Consider the following 18974-nt stretch of genomic DNA (forward strand, 5'->3'; position numbering starts at 1 on the left):
GTTTTGGTGTGTCATATCCAAGGAGCCATTTCGGTAAATCAGAAGCCTTTCCGCAGCTACCTGTGTGACCATTCAGTCCACATCCTTTGTTCTTTGAAGCCTTTTGGTTCCTTAGAAGCAAAGCTTATCCATTGCGAACTTCAGAGTGCCGATTCCTTGGGAGGATCGTATCACACTACGAATCTCAAATAATGACTACTAACATTACCAATTCGAGGCATAACCTTAGCTAACTTTTCTCTGATTGAATTTTAACTAAACCAAAATAAGAGAACGGAGAAAATTAATTCGAGAAGGAGAGAATGAGACTAAATACCTGTTATAGAGAAAGACTTACGCGAGAGACGAGAAAGAGGAAGGCGAAAGCTTCAAAAGGAGATTGGAAGATGAAAGGAGAAGTGTTTGGCCGGAGAAGAGTTTGGTCGGAGAAGAGTTTGATGGGATGAGAGTGTGGTGATGAGTTTGATTGGAGAAGAAGAAGATTGGAGAAGAAGAAGTCGACAGAGAACAAGAACAGTCAGAGAGTTTTGTGAGGGAGAGAACGAGGTTTGGTTGATGAAGAAGAAATTTTTCTGCGCACAACCATCAACCCTATCACAACGTCACATGTCTGCAATAAGAACGGATCCTTAAATTTTTTAATTCAGAATCGGTTCTTATCATTTAATCTATTTTTCATTTATTTTTAACCCAAATAATTATAAGAAACCTAACAAGAACCCTGCAGTAAACGTGGCCTAATAATATTTGTGCCATCGGTCCTTTACAATACCCGAACCGAACCAGAAATTTTTCGTTTGGTTTAACTTCGGTTCCCCTTTTTCTCCATCTACCCGAACAGCTTAACCCAACAAATATATGCGCACCAGCCATAGTAATCTCTTTCCAATGATAAGATGCCTCTGGTGTTATCCCGAATGCTATCACTTAACGCTACTGTGAGCCTCCCACTTTCGAACCACCGCTTAAAGCTAACATGCGCAGCATTATCCCCTCCGGTATGGAAGCAGAGCCGCCGGCGATTGATCACCGTCTCTTTATTCCTCTCCCGCTTCCTCCTCCCTAATGGTGACATCTTTCTCTTCAAATTCACCGATTCGATTCTCAATTTCCTGAAATTCAATCGAAAAGTCAATGATTCGATTTTTGCTCTACTTGTCTTTGGTATTTGTATGTTGAAAATCAGATGCCATAGCAGGTAGTTTAATTGATAAGTACGTCAAAAGGTAAATCGTCTCCAAATATATGTTTTATCTGATAATCTGAAGTTAGATTTTGCAAATGTATTTTTACGAATTTTCAGTCCAATGCTTGGTGAAAATCTCTATAACTTAAACCAGTTTTGAATAGGAAGAAACTTGATCCACTTGAAGCATATGTACCACCAGTTTTTCTAGCTCAGCTACAGATCCAAGATCTTGGTAACTTTCTGTATTTATGCGCTCACATCTTCTTAAAACTGTGTAACTAACACTATATCTAATTTATAATGTTCGGAGAGAAATTTTTGAATGTGGAGAAACCTGAATTCGAGGCTTGTAGATCGTTACTGCGGTCTGGTCCTGCTAGCTCTTTGCGTGTAAACATTCGAGCCGTAAGTTTATATGCTCAAAAAACTTGTAAACATTGTTGTTTTGCTCCTGTTCGATGATAATGTATGGGATTTAACCTCTCTTCAGGTTGCTCAGTACGCTTCAGATGCTGGTTATTCCGAAACCGCGTCTGCTGATGTTGATCGATGTCTAAGGTATTAATAGTTCTCAGGAATGTTGAACTTTACGCAGCGAATGATGATTATTTTGTATATGTATATATGTTGCGTTTACACAGAGCATTGGAAGAAATGGATTCGCTGTTTCTACGTGCGTCGAGGAAGGATCCAAATGCAACTGTTGAATTGATGAAGTCACAGCTTGGAACAGCTTTAACCGCACTGGATAGGTAATCTGTATACACACAGCGCGCACACACAGCAGAAAATATTTGCTAACCGAAGAACACTTGCTACAGTCTTCTACAAACAGTTCCTTCTCCAGTGCTTGATAAAGGGAAAGCTATGGCGGAAGTCTACAGATCACCATCCGAACAAGACGATCTTTCAGAGTCCTCTGAAATACAGCAACTCCAGTCGATACTGTGAGTGAGGTCCCAACATGGACTTTTACTATCCGAAAATAGTTCTTGATCTTACAACATTGGTATCCAAAGCTTCTGATTCTGTGTATGATCATGTATTATTAACCTCAACTGGTGAAGGAAATATAACATTTGCTTATAATAAAACCTCAATAGAGTGACTTCTTACCATATTTGCATGTATTAAATCCAGTACCATTTAAGTTAATGTATAATTTTAACTCTAATACTGAGTCTGAACTGTGTCAAAAATGAGATTTTCTTGTCTTGCAATAGATCTCACATTATTACATGTTATATATAAGGGTAAAATGAAATAGGATGACGATCTATTTCCACACGAGAACTATCATTCAGATTCCCATTAAATTATGATCCCATTTCAAATCTATACAAAATCAAAGTTTAAGATCTAAATTCCACGATTTTAAACTTTGATATTTAATTCCCCACAAATGTCGGTTTTTATGATTTGTGATCTAAAACCAAGAGCTAACCGTTAAATTACAAAACCAAACCAAAAATACCTGACCCAAACAAAAAACGCATACCCTAAACTCGACCCATATATAATTTTTTTTGTCATCCCATATATCATCATTTTAAAATCCCCAATTTGGGATCCCTAATTTAGTCTGAAAATTTCCAAATCTAAAATTTGAATAAGAACCTTAAAATTGATTTTCGATTGAATCTTCATCAATCAACAAAAAACCATATTCTTTTGATAAATAAAAATGAGATCAACTCAAAGAACATTGGTGTACTATGGTAAAGAACAATATTTGGATTGTCGTCTCCAATTTTGATTTCTTATCCCAACAGCAAAAAAAAACCTTTTTCTATTTTATTGAATTAGCTAAGGGAGAAGCTCTCCTTCAGCCTTACAGGTATCCAACGTTTCAATGGCTCCTCGATGAGATTCTCATACACTTGTATTCCTTTGATTGGTGGAGTCTTGAACATGTATCTGCAGATTCTAATCATGTTGCTGCTGCAATCTCGAGATGGAATTTCTGGGTAACCGAAAGAATGAAGCCTAAGCTGTCTCAGTTGAACTTGGCTAATGGTGATTCACATGTTTATTAGACAGTACATAATTCAATTAAGCATCCACTAATTCTTGAAAATTGAGAACAGCATATAGCAAATTAAATTGAAGGAACCAAAGTTTCTTGTTGTCGTTTGCGTAACGTCACCACTCCGATTCGCAAGCCTTATCTTTTTTCAACAGAAAAAATCCAACAAAACCACATCGTAGAAAAGGATGGAGAAATCCTAGTTTGAATATGTGTTAGAGAGAGAGAGATGTGGAAGTAGAAGATGATTGAGAAATCGACGGGAAAAAGAAGAAAAAATTGGTTTAAATTTGGAAATTCTCGGTAATTGGGTTATAAACCGGTTTAGTACATGTTATACATGGTTTAAATTTGGTTAGAAAATAATAAACCAACTAAAACCATTGTTTATGGGATTTGAAGTTTCGAACTTTGATTTCGTGGAGAATTAAGTATCGAAGTTTTAAATCCCTTGATTTAAAATGAGTTCCTACCCTGGTAGAAATCTGATGCTATATGATAGTTCTGTGGAGAAATAGATCGTCAATCCAAATGAAATCTAACATCCAACTTTTTTTAAAGAGAAAAGTAACACTTCCTGTTTGATTTCTGCACAGAATTTAGAAAAGAAAAAAGAAAAAAGCTAATGACGTCCGAAATAGCAATTATTCCGCGTCTTCTCAGATGATCATACTCAAAATGTCCGAAGTCCAAACAGCTTCCGTTATCTTACCAGATGTTACTGTCCGAAGTTGTCACCAAAAAAAGCTTGTGTGGCTCCTTGGGCTTTGCTTCTTTCCTTTGCCTTTCATCGTCTTAGCTGCTTCGCCTTTCTGCAGTGCGATGTCCTTGCGATCGATTTGAGCTTAAAAATCAGAATGGTACAAACAAACCAAACTTGAATGTGTATTGGGCGTCCGACAAAGTGGGCATTCTTGCTTCTCATTGCACCATTCCATAATGCAGCTCCTGTACATGAAATATGACTATCAACACAAGCACAATGTTCAGTGTCCATTTTGGATCTTTGGTTCTGTCGTTCGAGTGAATGTTAGTTGTTAATACAAGGTTCACATCTTATCAAAGCAGTTTGAACAGATTAACATCTGGACACATTGATATTGCTCGGACTTTATTCAATAGGGTTTTGGAGGTAACAGATCGTTAAACCATTCGATACCAGCCCCAGGACAGAGATGCAATTTCAAAAGAAGATTTATTACCAACAAAATACATGACCGCAAGGAGTGGCAGTCGGGTGCTGACGGTTGCTTAAGCAGAGAGTGCATTTCCCTACTGCCTGTAACAGCAAGTACATAACAAGGTAAAGATCTAACATAGCAAGTGGTAGCTAACTGATTTCATAATATGAGAGATGCATAAACCCCCCTTCTACTGTATCAGATACTGTGGGACCAAACCACTATTTGCTTTTTTCTTAAATAACATTTAAACAAAATTAGAGTCGGGTGCCTCTCTCCCAAGTATTTCCTTTCTCCACAATGATCAGTATCTAATATATTAGCCATTTGAACGTAACAGAGGTTTCTAAGTTGTTTATAAATATTGTACCTCCAGAGTTGAAGTTGAATCGGACGTGGACCAGTTTCCCTTTTCAACTTCTTGAGTAATTAAATTCCCCTCTTCGTTTAAAACCGGTAACCCTCTCCCTGCAATAATAATACAAAAATTATTTTATTGGAAGGTGAAATTAATAATGCATATAACAAGCTGAATATTTTCAGCATAGGTTACCATTTTCTCTCACATTCCTTTGTAGATAACTTTTACTCTAGTACCATAATAAACCATAAATTATTGACGACATTCAAATGTCAAAATCCTCAACGAATATCCTTTACGTTGGGAAATTTGTTAAAGAATGTATTAACATTCATTATGAAGGACATGAAAGCCAGACCTCCTGGCGCTTGATAAGATCCTATAGACGCCTGCTGAATTGAATTTGTGATAGATGACAAATTACTCCGACGCAAGCCCTCAGCAGCAAGGATGCACAATTGGATTAACAGGAAAACCCCGAGAATTTGGTATCTGCTCATTAAGACTTATGAGAATTCAATTACTCCGTGACAATAAAAGCCAACAGTTTCAGGTGGGAGAAGACAGAAAAATCATTACCTGGGCCTATGATTCAGTTGCTTTCCTATGAAAACATAACGAACCCCCGATGCACGTTTGGATATATGATAATACAGACCTGAACGAAACGAAGACCACTAATAAACAACATAACAAAAGCCGTATGCACTAAATAGGTTATATATTTTTAAAACTACTCACCTTCGAAGTAGAAGAGCATCAAATTGGCACGGAGAATAAGTTGTAAGACTTCACGGGCAACAGGGAGAACCTGAAAGAAGACACCACTGAATAAACCATACCCTACGCCGAAAACAATAGAACCATGAGAACTAAACTCGAGTAGTATACATTACCATAGGCCATCTCCGAATAGCTTTGTGCCACAATCTCTTAACTCTATCTTTAAACCTAGATACAGCAGAACCTGAAGTTCCCAGGTGAGATGCAGACGGAAGATCAATCATCCTTGGTGACTGGATATGATTATCACCAAAAAAATCATCAGACTGAGACTCATCAAAGGCAACCGCTTGCGTAGCAGCTCTTGAGCTGTAAACAAAGTATATTACACCATTCAATTAGAGACATTTCACAGCAGATTTTAATTTTTCCATTGTAAAACAACAATAAGAAATGCGATGAGAACCTAATTCTCTCGGCGATATACGGAACCGCAGTCTGATATAATATGAACAAAGCCCGCCTAGCTGGTGTAGGAGAGAGTCCATAAGGTCCTGCAACCTAACATTAGATCGTTCTTCATCAGAAAAGGACCAATTTTTCAACTGAAAACGCACAATACCGAAAATATAGCCTCAGAAACGCAAAATGTGTATGTGTAAGAACATTGACTTAAGCATAAAACCTGTATAATATCACAATATTCCTCTCCTAAAGTTTGTTGCCCTGAACCTGTCGTCAGAACAAAGTAAAGCATTTGCCCAAGAAGCTTCATCTGCCCAAAAAACGAAAACATCAGAAAACTGTATAATCACAAACTCTCATGGAAGCTATACACACACAAACACTCGTACCTCTTTCTGGTAAGCTAGAGCGACTCTTGTACCTAACAGGAGAAGAGCCGAGAGTTGATCAAAATTAGAGCATAATTTTGGAGAAATTAATGAAATCTCGCGATAATGATGAAACAATTTTCGGAGATTTGTATACCGAAAAGGTGTCGGAAGGCATCGCGGCAGGCTTCGTGGATGAAAGAGGCGTACTGATCGTCTTTCTCGGCTGCTCTCATTATCTCCGGCTGAGCTGCGAGCGGGAATTGCCGGATTCCATCGTGAAATCCGATCGAACCAGGTTCATCCGAATTCACATCGCTCCCAAACCTCATCTTTGCCTGACCTTGGTGGGGGTTTAGTAGATTGAGGGAGTGCCGATGATGTTTATCGATGAGGTGATGTCAGCGAGTTGGAAGAACCAGTAAAACCCGTCGATAGTCCCAACTATATTAAATACCCGCATGCAGTATATTAAATATTAAATAATTAAAAAAAACTAAAATTCACCACCTGTTTTTTCGCTGATGATTCCCTATTAATGCGTCGAGCAACGGAAGGCAGAGTGTCACACTCTGAGTGTGTAGCAATGGTCAATATCTTGAAACGCTATGAAGCTACGTCGGATCAAATGAATCAATTTTGATAAATCATCAGTAACATTTGGTGAAAAAATTCAAGATGCAGTGAACTTACGGTGAAAGAGCGGCTGAGAATTGTCAATGAAAGAGGGGTGGGGAAGTATTTGGGTCTCTCTCAGTACTTTAGTGGCTCGAAAACAGAGATGTTGACATATGTTTAATAGTAAAAACTTGTAGGTTCAAACCCAATAATCTAAACTACTCATATCATTATAGTATTTGGGTATCAATCTAAATGAAGGTTTCTAGACATTAGAACTATGATGAATCAATTCTTAATCCAAATCTAATAAAGCAAGTTGTGATCAAACAAGAACAAACTATCAAAAATAAACAAGCAATGATGATAAACTAGATAAACAAGTAGACAAAGCAAACAAGTGAAGCAAACAAAGATTCAAATTCAAAATAAGAGTAAGCTAAGCCTCTAGATATGATCATGAATCAGGGTGCTTTCAATGCTAATCTATAATGCTAAGCAAATAATGCAACACTTTTAAAATTCTAAATCAGATTAATTCATTCTCATTACAAAAATTCTTTTGTTAATTACCTAATCAAGACTAATTCTCATTAGTGAATAGACAATTAGCAAGCATGATAACCAATGTCTAAAATGACCAAACAGCCTCTTTATGCATCTAATCTAGAGCTAAGTTAAACTGAATCCTACACAGAAAGACATAGCAAGCATCACATGATCTCTAAATCCAATTAACTTAGAACTCTAAACAAGACTAATACTCTCTCAAGGCATTAATCACAATCTTAATCAATATTCAAATCTAATTCTCACTAGTGTAATGATGATCAAGATGCATCAGATATCAGTTCTAACATGTCATTTATGCTCAAACAAACATTCTCATGGCATTCAAAACATAAACTCTTAAGTTAGTTCTTTCATGCATTTCATCGAACACCTTGTGGGTGGAGAAATGCCTAAGGTCTAGATCTGAGTGATTATCAAAGATCTAGCATTAAGAGCACCTAATTAAGGAAATGAAATGAGAATCAAAAGTCTAAACATCATAAATCAAACATCTAAGCACCCTAATTTACACACCTAGAAGCTTAAAAGAAGACTACTCACTAATCATGCTTAACACACCATTTCCTTTGCAAGAGGTGATGTTAATCATGATTAAGAAACTAAAAAAAATATAAGATGATAAGAAACAGTCTTGAATGATTAAAAACGAGGTATCTCTTAACACAAAGAACAAACTTTCACAAAAGAGGTAAAGAAACAAAGAGAAACAAAAGGCGATCAAAAGATAGTTTAGGGTTTTCTCCCCAAAAAGTATTTATACTAAGGGGTCTGAACCGGGTCAGCCAAAGACAAACTAGGTACTGATCCAGTTTGGTTGGGTAAAAGATTTCTTGCTCCGCCTTGTCTTGTCTTCTCTTCACTCGGAGCACAACTTGGAGCAAAGAAATTAGGGCTTGTGTTGCACATTGTTTCAGGTCCTTCTTACTCAGAGTAGCTGATGCAGACATCAGTACCTGGAGTCATGGAGAGGACAAGTGCAACGGACATGCGAGTCTAGCCAAAGGTAAAGGAGAGACGATCTCCCTTGTTGGGAAAGTCAATGACGAAGGGGAGACGACTGTCATTGATTTGCCTTCTCTAGACTCCTATCCCATCACTAAGAAGCCATCAAACCTTTCAGCTCACGTCCCAGCCGAACCAGACCAGAAAACATCAACCGACTTGACCCGACGCCGAGAAAACCTCTCAAAGTCAACCGACGTCAATTCTGATGAGTTAAACTACTCCAGCTTCAAGATTCATCAACCAAACACCTACAAGAAGACATTTTGTCGTGGAAGAATTCCCCTGGAGCGAGTTCATTTAGAAGTTGCCCGAGACCCTCCATTTAGAGCCTACCGAGAGCCGAGTCATGAGTTCAAGCTTTGTTTCTCTTTTTCAAGTGTTGCTGCGAATTCTCAAGTCACTGGAGATCATATTAGACGTACATGGAAGAGAAAAGAAAGCTCAGAATCTATTTGGAGCGTTCACACTAAAGAAAAGCCACCTAGACCAAGACTTGCCTTAAACGGAACCGTTCACACTTGTGTTCACACCAGGCGACTTCTACACTTAAAAACTCGTGGTCCCACTTTCAAGAGACGTCCTCCAAGGCTTCTAGAAGACATATTTTGGCCAGAACAAGTTTTCCTTTTGTGCCTTAGACATTAAAATGTCAAACGGCTCTTTTCCTCATTATTAGCAAATCTTTGTTTCCTTTTTTTTTTGTTTTGTGAACGTTGAGCAGACTCTTTGTAAGCTCTTCGTCTCTTTCTTTGTTGGACACACATCTCTATTCTAATAAACTTCAGTTTTTGTTTCAAAGCTTTGTGCCTTTGATTCTGTTCTTGTTTTATCGATTTCTCTTAAGTATTGTGTGTGGAATTCCCCTTGCTTAAGAATCGATTGATCCTGTTCTTTCTAGTGTGTGATTATCCCCAGGAAAGTCAGTATCAACCCTTGTTTGTCTCAGCAAAACCGCACCTGAGCCAAGCTTCCATCATTCACCATCGATCCACCCTTCCGCATAAGCCTTTTAGAGCCATGAGGCCTTTGGTTTAAAGACTTGATTTCGAGTCTTACATCATTGGTATCAGAGCTTCAAAAGCTCCTATCTATCAGGTTATTTCGTTCCTTTCATTAGTTTTTCATTAGTTTTCATATTTCTCATAAAAATCCTAAAAGGTATTGTTTATCGTTAGATCTGTTGTTTCAATTTTATAAAAATCATAAAAAAACCTAGAAAAATTTTCTTTTGCTATTTTAGTTTCTTAACCCCTTAAAAAAGCCAAAAAAAATTGTTACTAGAAATTTAGAAATCAATTTATTAGTTTTAATCCAAGCAAACTCAAACTAGAAATTTTCTGCAATTTTTCTGTTTTGTGATTTTGTTTTGATTTGAATAAAACATTGATTTCTTTTGAATCTTCTTGTGAGAGGTACCATGGGACATGTTGTTGAAGACCCTGTTGCTACCATGGCCCGAGCCTTCACAGCCTTTCAAGATGAAGTGAGAAACATGGGCTTAAGGCTAGAACAAAACATCGCCAACATAGGCGAGAGACTTGGCTGTGTTGAAGCACCACCCAACGGTGCAAACAGAGGCGCCCCACCACCCCAAGCTGACCAGCACGAAGATAACATGCCAGATCTTGAAGATGATTTGCCCCCTGATCGAAACAGAGCCCCGGATCCACAACTACGACAACCTCGCCGGAGAGATCCAATGAACCGAAACCGGATCCGTGAAGAGGTTCAAGGGCCGAACAATGACTTGAAGATGACTCCTCCAACCTTTGCTGGGAAGGTGGATCCAGATGCCTACCTTGATTGGGAGAGACGTATGGAGTATATCTATGAGTGCTACAACTACCCGGAGCCAAAGAAAGTCACCTTTGCGGCTGCTCAACTAACTGATCATGCCCTTGCCTGGTGGGATCGAGAGATGGCTGAGAGAAGACGCTACAGAGAAGGACCACTCAATTCTTGGGTGGAGATGAAAACCTTACTCAAGGAGATATGTCCCACCTCACTACCACCGCGATCTTCAAAGAAAATTCAGAAAACTGTACCAGGGTGAAAGGACAGTAGAAGAGTACTATGATGAGTTTGAGATCTTGAGGAACAGGCTGGAGCTAGAGGAATCAGAAGAGACACTCATGTCCCATTTCATTGAAGGTCTCAATGACCGGATCGCTAGAAAAGTGGAGAGACAACCATACCATCAACTTCACGAGCTGTTGCACCTAGCCATCCAAGTGGAGCAACAGATAAAGAAGAAGACATCTACTGATCAGAAAGCTAAGTCTAATCCACCAACATGGAGTGCACCAACACCTCAGCTCATTGACAAAGGAAAGTCCCTTGAAATTGAATCTCAATTCAAAAGTAAGGTGCATGAATCCTTAAGAGATGTGCGCCAAGAGCAAGGTAAGTCTTCTACTCCTTACCACACACGTGAAGTGACTTGTTACAGATGCAAAGGAAGAGGTCACATATCACGTGACTGCCCAAACCCAAGAGTGATGATCGTTTTACCATCCGGTGACTATGAATCGCAAGATGAAGAAGAACCTGAGAATGATAAGGAGACTGTCGAATATGCTGATGAAGGAGAATCTCTGGTTATACTAAGAGCTTTAAACGCTCAGGTTTTTGAAGAAGACAAAGCCCAAAGAGAGAATCTCTTTCACACTCATTGTACCGTGAAAGACAAGGTATGTCATCTCATTATAGATAGCGGTTCTTGTACTAACATTGCAAGTTGTTTGATGATTGAGAAGCTAGGTTTTACTACTACAAGTCACCCTAGACCTTACAAGCTTAAGTGGCTGAATGACAAAGAGGAGCTGAGCGTTTCCAAACAAGTGAAAGTTCCCTTTTCAATCGGCGACTACAAAGATGAAGTAGTGTGTGATGTTGCACCAATGGAAGCTGGCCATATCCTATTAGGACGACCATGGCAGTATGACAGAGAGGTATCACACAATGGGAGAACAAACCAATACTCTTTCAGTTTTAACGATCGGAGGATCACACTTGCCCCATTAGATCATTCGGAAGTCTGTGTGATGCAAGCTAGATCAAAAGAGAAAAGGCAACTCAAGGTAAGTCTTTTTCTACAAAAATCTGAACCTTTACCTTCCTTAGAGCCCATAACACACTTGTCTTTGCCAAAAGAGTCAAAAACAGGTTATGAGAAGCTTGCGGCCACAGAGTTCATCAAGAAATCAACAAAGGATGCACTCGATATTCACTCAACGTGGAAGGACAGCAAGGCAAGAATGAAAGAACATGGCTACCTCTACTCAATGCTGATCAGAGAAGCCCCACGAATATCAGACCAACCACCAAAACCGAACCAACACCAAGGTAAGCTTCTAAACCAATACTCGGGATACAAGTCTAACTTACTCTATTTTGGTGCAGGTCATATGGTTTCGAGGTCGAAACCTCTTCCAGAGAGAGGGTATGATGCAGACATCAGTACCTGGAGTCAGGGAGAGGACAAGTGCAACGGACATGCGAGTCTAGCCAAGGGTAAAGGAGAGACGATCTCCCTTGTTGGGCAAGTCAATGACGAAGGGGAGACGACTGTCATTGATTTGCCTTCTCTAGACTCCTATCCCATCACTAAGAATCCATCAAACCTCTCAGCTCACGTCCCAGCTGAACCAGACCAGAAAACATCAACCGACTTGACCCGACGCCGAGAAAACCTCTCAAAGTCAACCGACGTCAATTCTGATGAGTTAAACTACTCCAGCTTCAAGATTCATCAACCAAACACCTTCAAGAAGACATTTTGTCGTGGAAGAATTCCCCTGGAGCGAGTTCATTTAGAAGTTGCCCGAGACCCTCCATTTAGAGCCTACCGAGAGCCGAGTCATGAGTTCAAGCTTTGTTTCTCTTTTTCAAGTGTTGCTGCGAATTCTCAAGTCACTGGAGATCATATTAGACGTACATGGAAGAGAAAAGAAAGCTCAGAATCTATTTGGAGCGTTAACACTAAAGAAAAGCCACCTAGACCAAGACTTACCTTAAACGGAACCGTTCACACTTGTGTTCACACCAGGCGACTTCTACACTTAAAAACTCGTGGTCCCACTCTCAAGAGACGTCCTCCAAGGCTTCTAGAAGACATATTTTGGCCAGAACAAGTTTTCCTTTTGTGCCTTAGACATTAAAATGTCAAACGGCTCTTTTCCTCATTATTAGCAAATCTTTGTTTCCTTTTTTTTTGTTTTGTGAACGTTGAGCAGACTCTTTATAAGCTCTTCGTCTCTTTCTTTGTTGGACGCACATCTCTATTCTAATAAACTTCAGTTTTTGTTTCAAAGCTTTGTGCCTCTGATTCTGTTCTTGTTTTATCGATTTCTCTTAAGTATTGTGTGTGGAATTCCCCTTGCTTAAGAATCGATTGATCCTGTTCTTTCTAGTGCGTGGTTATCCCCAGGAAAGTCAGTATCAACCCTTGTTTGTCTCAGCAAAACCGCACCTGAGCCAAGCTTCCATCATTCACCATCGATCCACCCTTCCGCATAAGCCTTTTAGAGCCATGAGGCCTTTGGTTTAAAGATTTGATTTCGAGTCTTACATCAGCAGCCAACTCGGAGCACTCGCCAAATGATTTGGTCTCCAGAATTCCCTCTTTCTCCGGTTCAGCTCACTCACAGAATCATTTGCAGCATGGCTTCCCAGAATTAGTCACACATTCCTCCGGGTTAGTCCTACGTCGGAGCACAAGTCGGAGCATTTCAATTTTGGTCAGACCTATTCGTATTTTAGGCGCCATAACTCCCGAGATACTGATCTAAACGACTTGATTCAAACTCAAGATGGAAGAAAACTCAATTTCCTAGAACTTTTATGAAGAGTCCGAGTGCAACGGGAGAGAGAAAATGTTCCGGTATAGCGGTTCTTTGCATCGCATTAGGATGATCTGGATTCTTGCTGCGAGACATGTCTGTTTCCCGTTTGCGATATCTCCTTGCTCACAACTCCAAATGATCTGGTTTCAAACTTTCTGGAAAGTTGACTCAACTCTCCAAAATCTTGGTGAAGACACCAGAAACTGAATCGGAAGGGAAGAGCTTCGTCCTGGGTGATCATTGAGTTGTATCTGATCGGTCCGAAATGGCTGCGAGACAGGTTCATTTTCCGTCGGCCATATCCTGTAGCCCATTGCTCCAAATCCGTCGATTCCAAGTTTTCTAAAACGGTGACTCAATCCTCTTGAATTTATATGAAGACTTCGGAAGCTGAATCGGCATGTAAGGATTCTGGTACAGGTGATCTTTGAAGCATACATGATTTGGCCGATAAATGTGACCCACGATACGTGTTTCTCGCTGAGAAACGTGACCTGCGGTACACCAGATGGCCGATACATATTTTTAACCCATTTATTCATCTTTTACTACATTTTCTTCAATGGTCTCCATTCCTTTCCTCCTAAATGCCTCTAAATCACCTGATAAACACTCAAAATATACAAGACTCACTTGGACCTAATGCAAACTCCTAATAAAACCAAAAACAAAGATAGAACACTAAGAAATCTATCTAAAATGCAATTTTGGAATTGAACTAAAATACAAACTAAACATGGTAAATTATGCATATATCAACTCCCCCACATTTATCATTTGCTTGTCCTCAAAACAAACAAGAATAAATGAGAGAGAGAGGTTTAAGCTTAGGAGTTCATATTCCAAAGGGAAAAATGATCACTAAAAGATCTAAAAACTCATTGTCCAAGTTACTAGTTCTAAAATGCAATGCAAGCAATAACTCTGAATGCATCAAGTCTAAACCTTATTCTACACAGACCTTCTTATCCCTCAGCCCTTTAACATTTATTTATCTGATTTCATGTGGATCAAAATGATGCATGCTTAAACAAACAAGCTTGGCTAAGGGTGAGGTTATGAGATAAAAATGATCTCATTCATGCACATATGGGTTCAATTCAGCACAAGGGATCTCTCAATGAAGGAATGAACTTCAACAAAATGCTAAGGGTAAAAAGCAATCTATGCATACAAGAGTAAACTTCCATCTACCCAATGCCCAAATTGATATTACCCTAACTCTAAACCCATGAAGAACCCTCCTAAGCTACCCCTTTTCCAAGGCTCTCATTGCCTTCTTATCCCATTTTCTTTCTTCTCACTAGGGGATTTTCTTAGAACATTGGCTGGCACTCTTTCTTTTCACTTAGATTTTTTTACTTCACATTTCTTAACTAGCCTCTTATTTCATCAACTTTGATGCTTGGGCCTTTTTGGCTTCTTTTCTTTTTCTTTTAACACTTTGAGGCATATCTTTTCAACACTTGGAGCTATTTCATTTTAGACACCAACCACCATTACTTTGCTATCCTAGTTCTCATCCCAAATTTTATCTTTTCCCACCAAGATCTTTTCTTAATCATCTAATTGATCCCCAAGATCCCTTCCTAACTAGCCTAATCCTACTCTAGTCTCATGATGCAGAGCTAGATCTACATGAAAGCCTACTCTTGTCGCTCTTAACCCAACATTTTTTTTCAAGTTCATTCAAAACAAGGCCTCATATCACTCATTAGAGATTTTGGCTTCAAAGATGTCTTAGCTAAGGGCAGGGAGAACTGTCTCAATGATGGAGATCAGCTACTTGGACTAACAAGAGTGGTAAAAAGGGAAAGATAGTCCAAATATGTATGATGGTACCCGCAAGTTCATTTAAGCATGCACCACATGATAATTGCAATTCAAGTAAAGGTTCCACTTGCTAGGGCTGAGTTTAATTCACAATCTGCTTCAACTAGGTTCAAACAATGGTGCACATTTTATTTCTTGCATGCAGTAGAGAACTAATAACTTGGGCAATGAATCACACTCTTAAAGTGATGCTTTCTCTCAGAAATATCTATCATTACTCCCTATGCAAATGCTAATGCAACCTATATGAAATGCAATCTAGACTCAATCCCAAAATGTGAATGCAGCTACATGAACATAAATTTGTGAAAAAGTTCAAAATTTTTCGATTTTTTAGTTTTTCTATGCATTTAGATGCTATGCATGAATGAATGTGACTCAATATGCAAAATTCAAAATAAGAACATAAATAAACATGTTAGATAACACTAAACCCCTCCCCTACACTTGAGTTACACAGTCCTTGTGTAATAAAAGCATGAGAAAGAGGATAAGAAAATACAAAATGCAAAAGACAAAGGAATACTAATGTTAAATGCTATTTACAAGAGATGGAGTGGTACCTCTAAGGACTAAGTGTTGGAGAGGGAAGATTTGGCCCTATTTGGTTGAGGATAAGGCTCCTTTTTGGTCAGTGTGAGACACCTGGATGCAGCTGGACCTTTATTTTCCCTGAACCATCATATGGATCAGTAGACAAAGAGATGCGCCAAGGTCATATCGAGATGATTTTGGTCGGTATTCCTGGTCGATATATGCTCGGCGAGAATCGATTTATCTTCCGACCCACTTGTCAGAATGATTCGAAATCACCTTCATTGGATCACTGATTAAATTTTCTACAACCCCTATGAAGAGATTCGAGCTTTGTTATGAGTGTAAAGCCTCTTTACGACTGGTTCTTTGAGTCGCAATGTTTTGGTCTGAATTCCGGCTGAGAGGCAGGCTCGCGTTCAAATGAGTGTAACTTTCTGACCACTGATCCGACTTTCCTGCTTCAAAGTCCATTCTAAAGTTAACTCAATTCCCATCCAACATTTCTTAAGACGTCAAAAGTGAAATTGGTGTTTAAACCATCTTTTCCGATTAATCTTTGAGGCGCTGCTGAATGTGCTTAAAGTGAGGGTGATCAAGGAATGATTTGTGCAGCTCCACCTTTGCTCCGGCTGGTCTTCAGCAGCAGCATGACCCGGAGAAATCATTTCTGGGTTCATGTTCTTGGACAAAAATGCTTTGTTCTGGCTCCTCTCAGCAGCAGCATAACCCAGAGCAAGCAATTCTGGGTTCATGTTCTTGGAGAAACTGCTTTGCTCCGGCTGGTCTTCACCAGGAGCATCCTATCCGGAGCATTCACCGATAGATTTCGTCCTTGCATTTCTATCCTGCTCCTGATCACTCAAGTAGCAGCACTACCCGGAGCAAAGCTCCCAAAATCCTTTGCAGGTTGCTCCAGATCACTTCCAAGCCGGAGCACATTTCAGAGCAATCAGGTTTTGGTCAGACCTGCAAGTGCATCACCAGGTAAAGATACTTGTCTGTAACATGCACCAAGGCAAGGAATTTCTACTTGTGGTCAGCTCTATTTTGGTTTGAGGGCATTCTCTTTTGCTCCGGCTCCTTTCACCAGTAGCATGACCCGGCGCATCAACTTCTGGGCAGAGAGTCACTATGTTTTCTCTAACACTTAGCCCTCTTCTTGACCTTTTGGCACCTCTTAACCATATCTTCTTGTAAAAGTTGATCCCTGAACCAATTTGAACCTGAGAACATTCAACAAACACATCAAAAACATCCTAAAAAAACAAGAAAAGCATTAAAGAATATATACAAAGGATAACATGAGATTGTCTCTCAAGTGCACTTTGTTTTAAGTCACTAAGTTTGACTTTTCATACTCTTGTCTTATCCATAAACTCAAGCTTAATGACCTTGTTCATCAGCTCATGAATACCATCTGATCCTTTGTCCTTGAACTCTGGTGTGAGGATTGCTCTGACTTTGGCAAATGGTCTCGATCCTTCATTGCTTTGAACCTTGTAGTCCACAGCTCCACCATCAAACTTCCATGGAGTGAGAGTTAAGACTTAAGAAGAGGATCCAAGAGTGAATGGTTTGGTGCTTGTTGAGTTCTTGTCTTGGGATCCTGAACCATTGCCTTTGTTTCTTCCAATCTCTTTCTTACTAGGTGTAGGAGATATAGATTCCAAATAAGCTTCATCACTGAATAAATCCCCTTCAAACTCAAGATCAGGTCTTATTAGGGATTCTTTCTTCTTGTCAACAGCTGCAAGGGGTTGAGCTTCTTCTACAATTCCAATATTCCCCACATAATTCATCTCATAGTCCTTGAACTCATCAACATCTTCAGGTACAACTCCACAAAACCGAGCAAGAAGAGGATTAAAAGGATAAGAGACTTCATCATCTACCTTAGTGAGCACCACTCCTTGAGTATAAAAGTAAATTCTTGCTCCTGTGGTGTTTAGAAAAGAAGTTCCAAGCAAGAGAGAAAGCTCTTTGGTCTTCTTCATCTTCATTACCACAAAATCAGTTGGAAATATGCATTCCCAATCATCAGTGGGTAATCTTCAAGGATTCCATATGGCTTCCTTGAGGATGAATCTCCAAAGGTAATTGAGATGGGGTGATGCTTTAGAGTCTTGATCCCTATTCTCTCCACCATTTTTAAAAAGACATTACACTGATGCTTGATCCAGAATCACATAAAGCATTATCCACTTTCAAACTTCCAAGAGAGCATGAGATGGAGAACTTTCCTGGATTACCTAGAGACTCCATCAGCTGTCCTTGCTTGAACCCTTTTCTCCTTGATTTCAGAAATCTCAAGAGCATTTTTCTTCATAGCAGAACTACCTGCCTCCCCACCTTCCTTGTCAATGTCCTCATTGAGATCATAGAACAGGCTTTCAAACTCTTCTATTATGGCGTCCTCATCCTCATCAGTGAGGGTTTTCTCAGTTGAGACCTTGCCATGAAGAAGATTCTCAATTTCTTGGACAGCAGCATGATTCTCATCATTTGAGAGAATTGCATTGTAGTATTCTCTTGGATTTGCAACTGATGTGCCTGGTAAAGATCCTTGAGCTTGAGAAGTGGAGTGGCCCTTGTTGTTCTCTAGAGTCTTGAATGTGGAAGCCAAGGTTGCAGGCTGAGTAATAAGATCAGAATAAGAGCAATCCACCTTGTTGTGGGTCTGCCATTTTCTTGTTAAATTCCATGACACCACCTGCTTGACCTTGGAGGATTTGCTGGAGCAGGTTCTTCATTTCTTGATCATTTTTTCCTGAGTGTTGTTGGAGACTTTGCTGTTGGGGAGGGACAAAACCTTTTTGGTTAGTGTTTTGAGGGTAAAAGTTCTGAGTGAGGTGATTCTTGTAGTAGTTAAAACCTTTTTGGTAACCTTGTTGGCCACCTACAATGTTCATTTCAGCTGTGATGTCTTCCCCTTGAACATTGTCCTGAAACACATGATTCACATCTCCAATAAAGATGACTGACTGATGAGAAGCTAAGAGAAGTTTTTCTAGCTTCTCATTGAGAGACTTGATGTTATTCCTTGTCCTTTCCTCTTCAGCACTCACATATCTTCTTGGATTTCTGTCAAAATCTGACCCATAAAGCTCATCATCCTGAGCTAGATTCTCCACAAGGGTCATTGCTTGTGTTACTTTTCTGGCCATGAAATTACCATTTGATGCTGTGTCCAATAAGGTCTGACCTTTGGTAAAGCACTTCTGTATAAGGTACTTAACAGCTGTGAATCTGAG

The 18974-nt window shown here is 39.5% G+C and overlaps 2 protein-coding genes across 2 annotated transcripts; one reads left to right on the top strand and one right to left on the bottom strand.

Moving 5' to 3' along the window:
• Positions 1-884: 884 nt before the first annotated feature.
• Positions 885-2316, top strand: LOC18025483. Its single transcript, XM_006408688.2, has 7 exons — positions 885-1068; positions 1187-1226; positions 1351-1421; positions 1500-1594; positions 1680-1747; positions 1831-1941; positions 2011-2316. Exons 1-7 carry the CDS (start codon positions 897-899, stop codon positions 2138-2140), a joined length of 687 nt encoding a protein of 228 aa, XP_006408751.1. The 5' UTR covers positions 885-896; the 3' UTR covers positions 2141-2316.
• Positions 2317-3695: 1379 nt separating this feature from the next.
• LOC18025510 (peroxisome biogenesis factor 10) lies at positions 3696-6882 on the bottom strand. Its single transcript, XM_006408689.2, has 11 exons — positions 6471-6882; positions 6335-6366; positions 6166-6255; positions 5947-6041; positions 5654-5849; positions 5499-5568; positions 5337-5415; positions 5116-5249; positions 4767-4864; positions 4418-4494; positions 3696-4163 (listed from the first exon to the last, which is right to left on the bottom strand). Exons 1-11 carry the CDS (start codon positions 6643-6645, stop codon positions 4061-4063), a joined length of 1149 nt encoding a protein of 382 aa, XP_006408752.1. The 5' UTR covers positions 6646-6882; the 3' UTR covers positions 3696-4060.
• Between the last annotated feature and the right edge of the window lie 12092 nt (positions 6883-18974).

Source organism: Eutrema salsugineum, unplaced genomic scaffold (genome assembly GCF_000478725.1).
Source record: "Eutrema salsugineum unplaced genomic scaffold, Eutsalg1_0 scaffold_12, whole genome shotgun sequence".
In the NCBI taxonomy this organism is placed as follows: domain Eukaryota; kingdom Viridiplantae; phylum Streptophyta; class Magnoliopsida; order Brassicales; family Brassicaceae; genus Eutrema; species Eutrema salsugineum.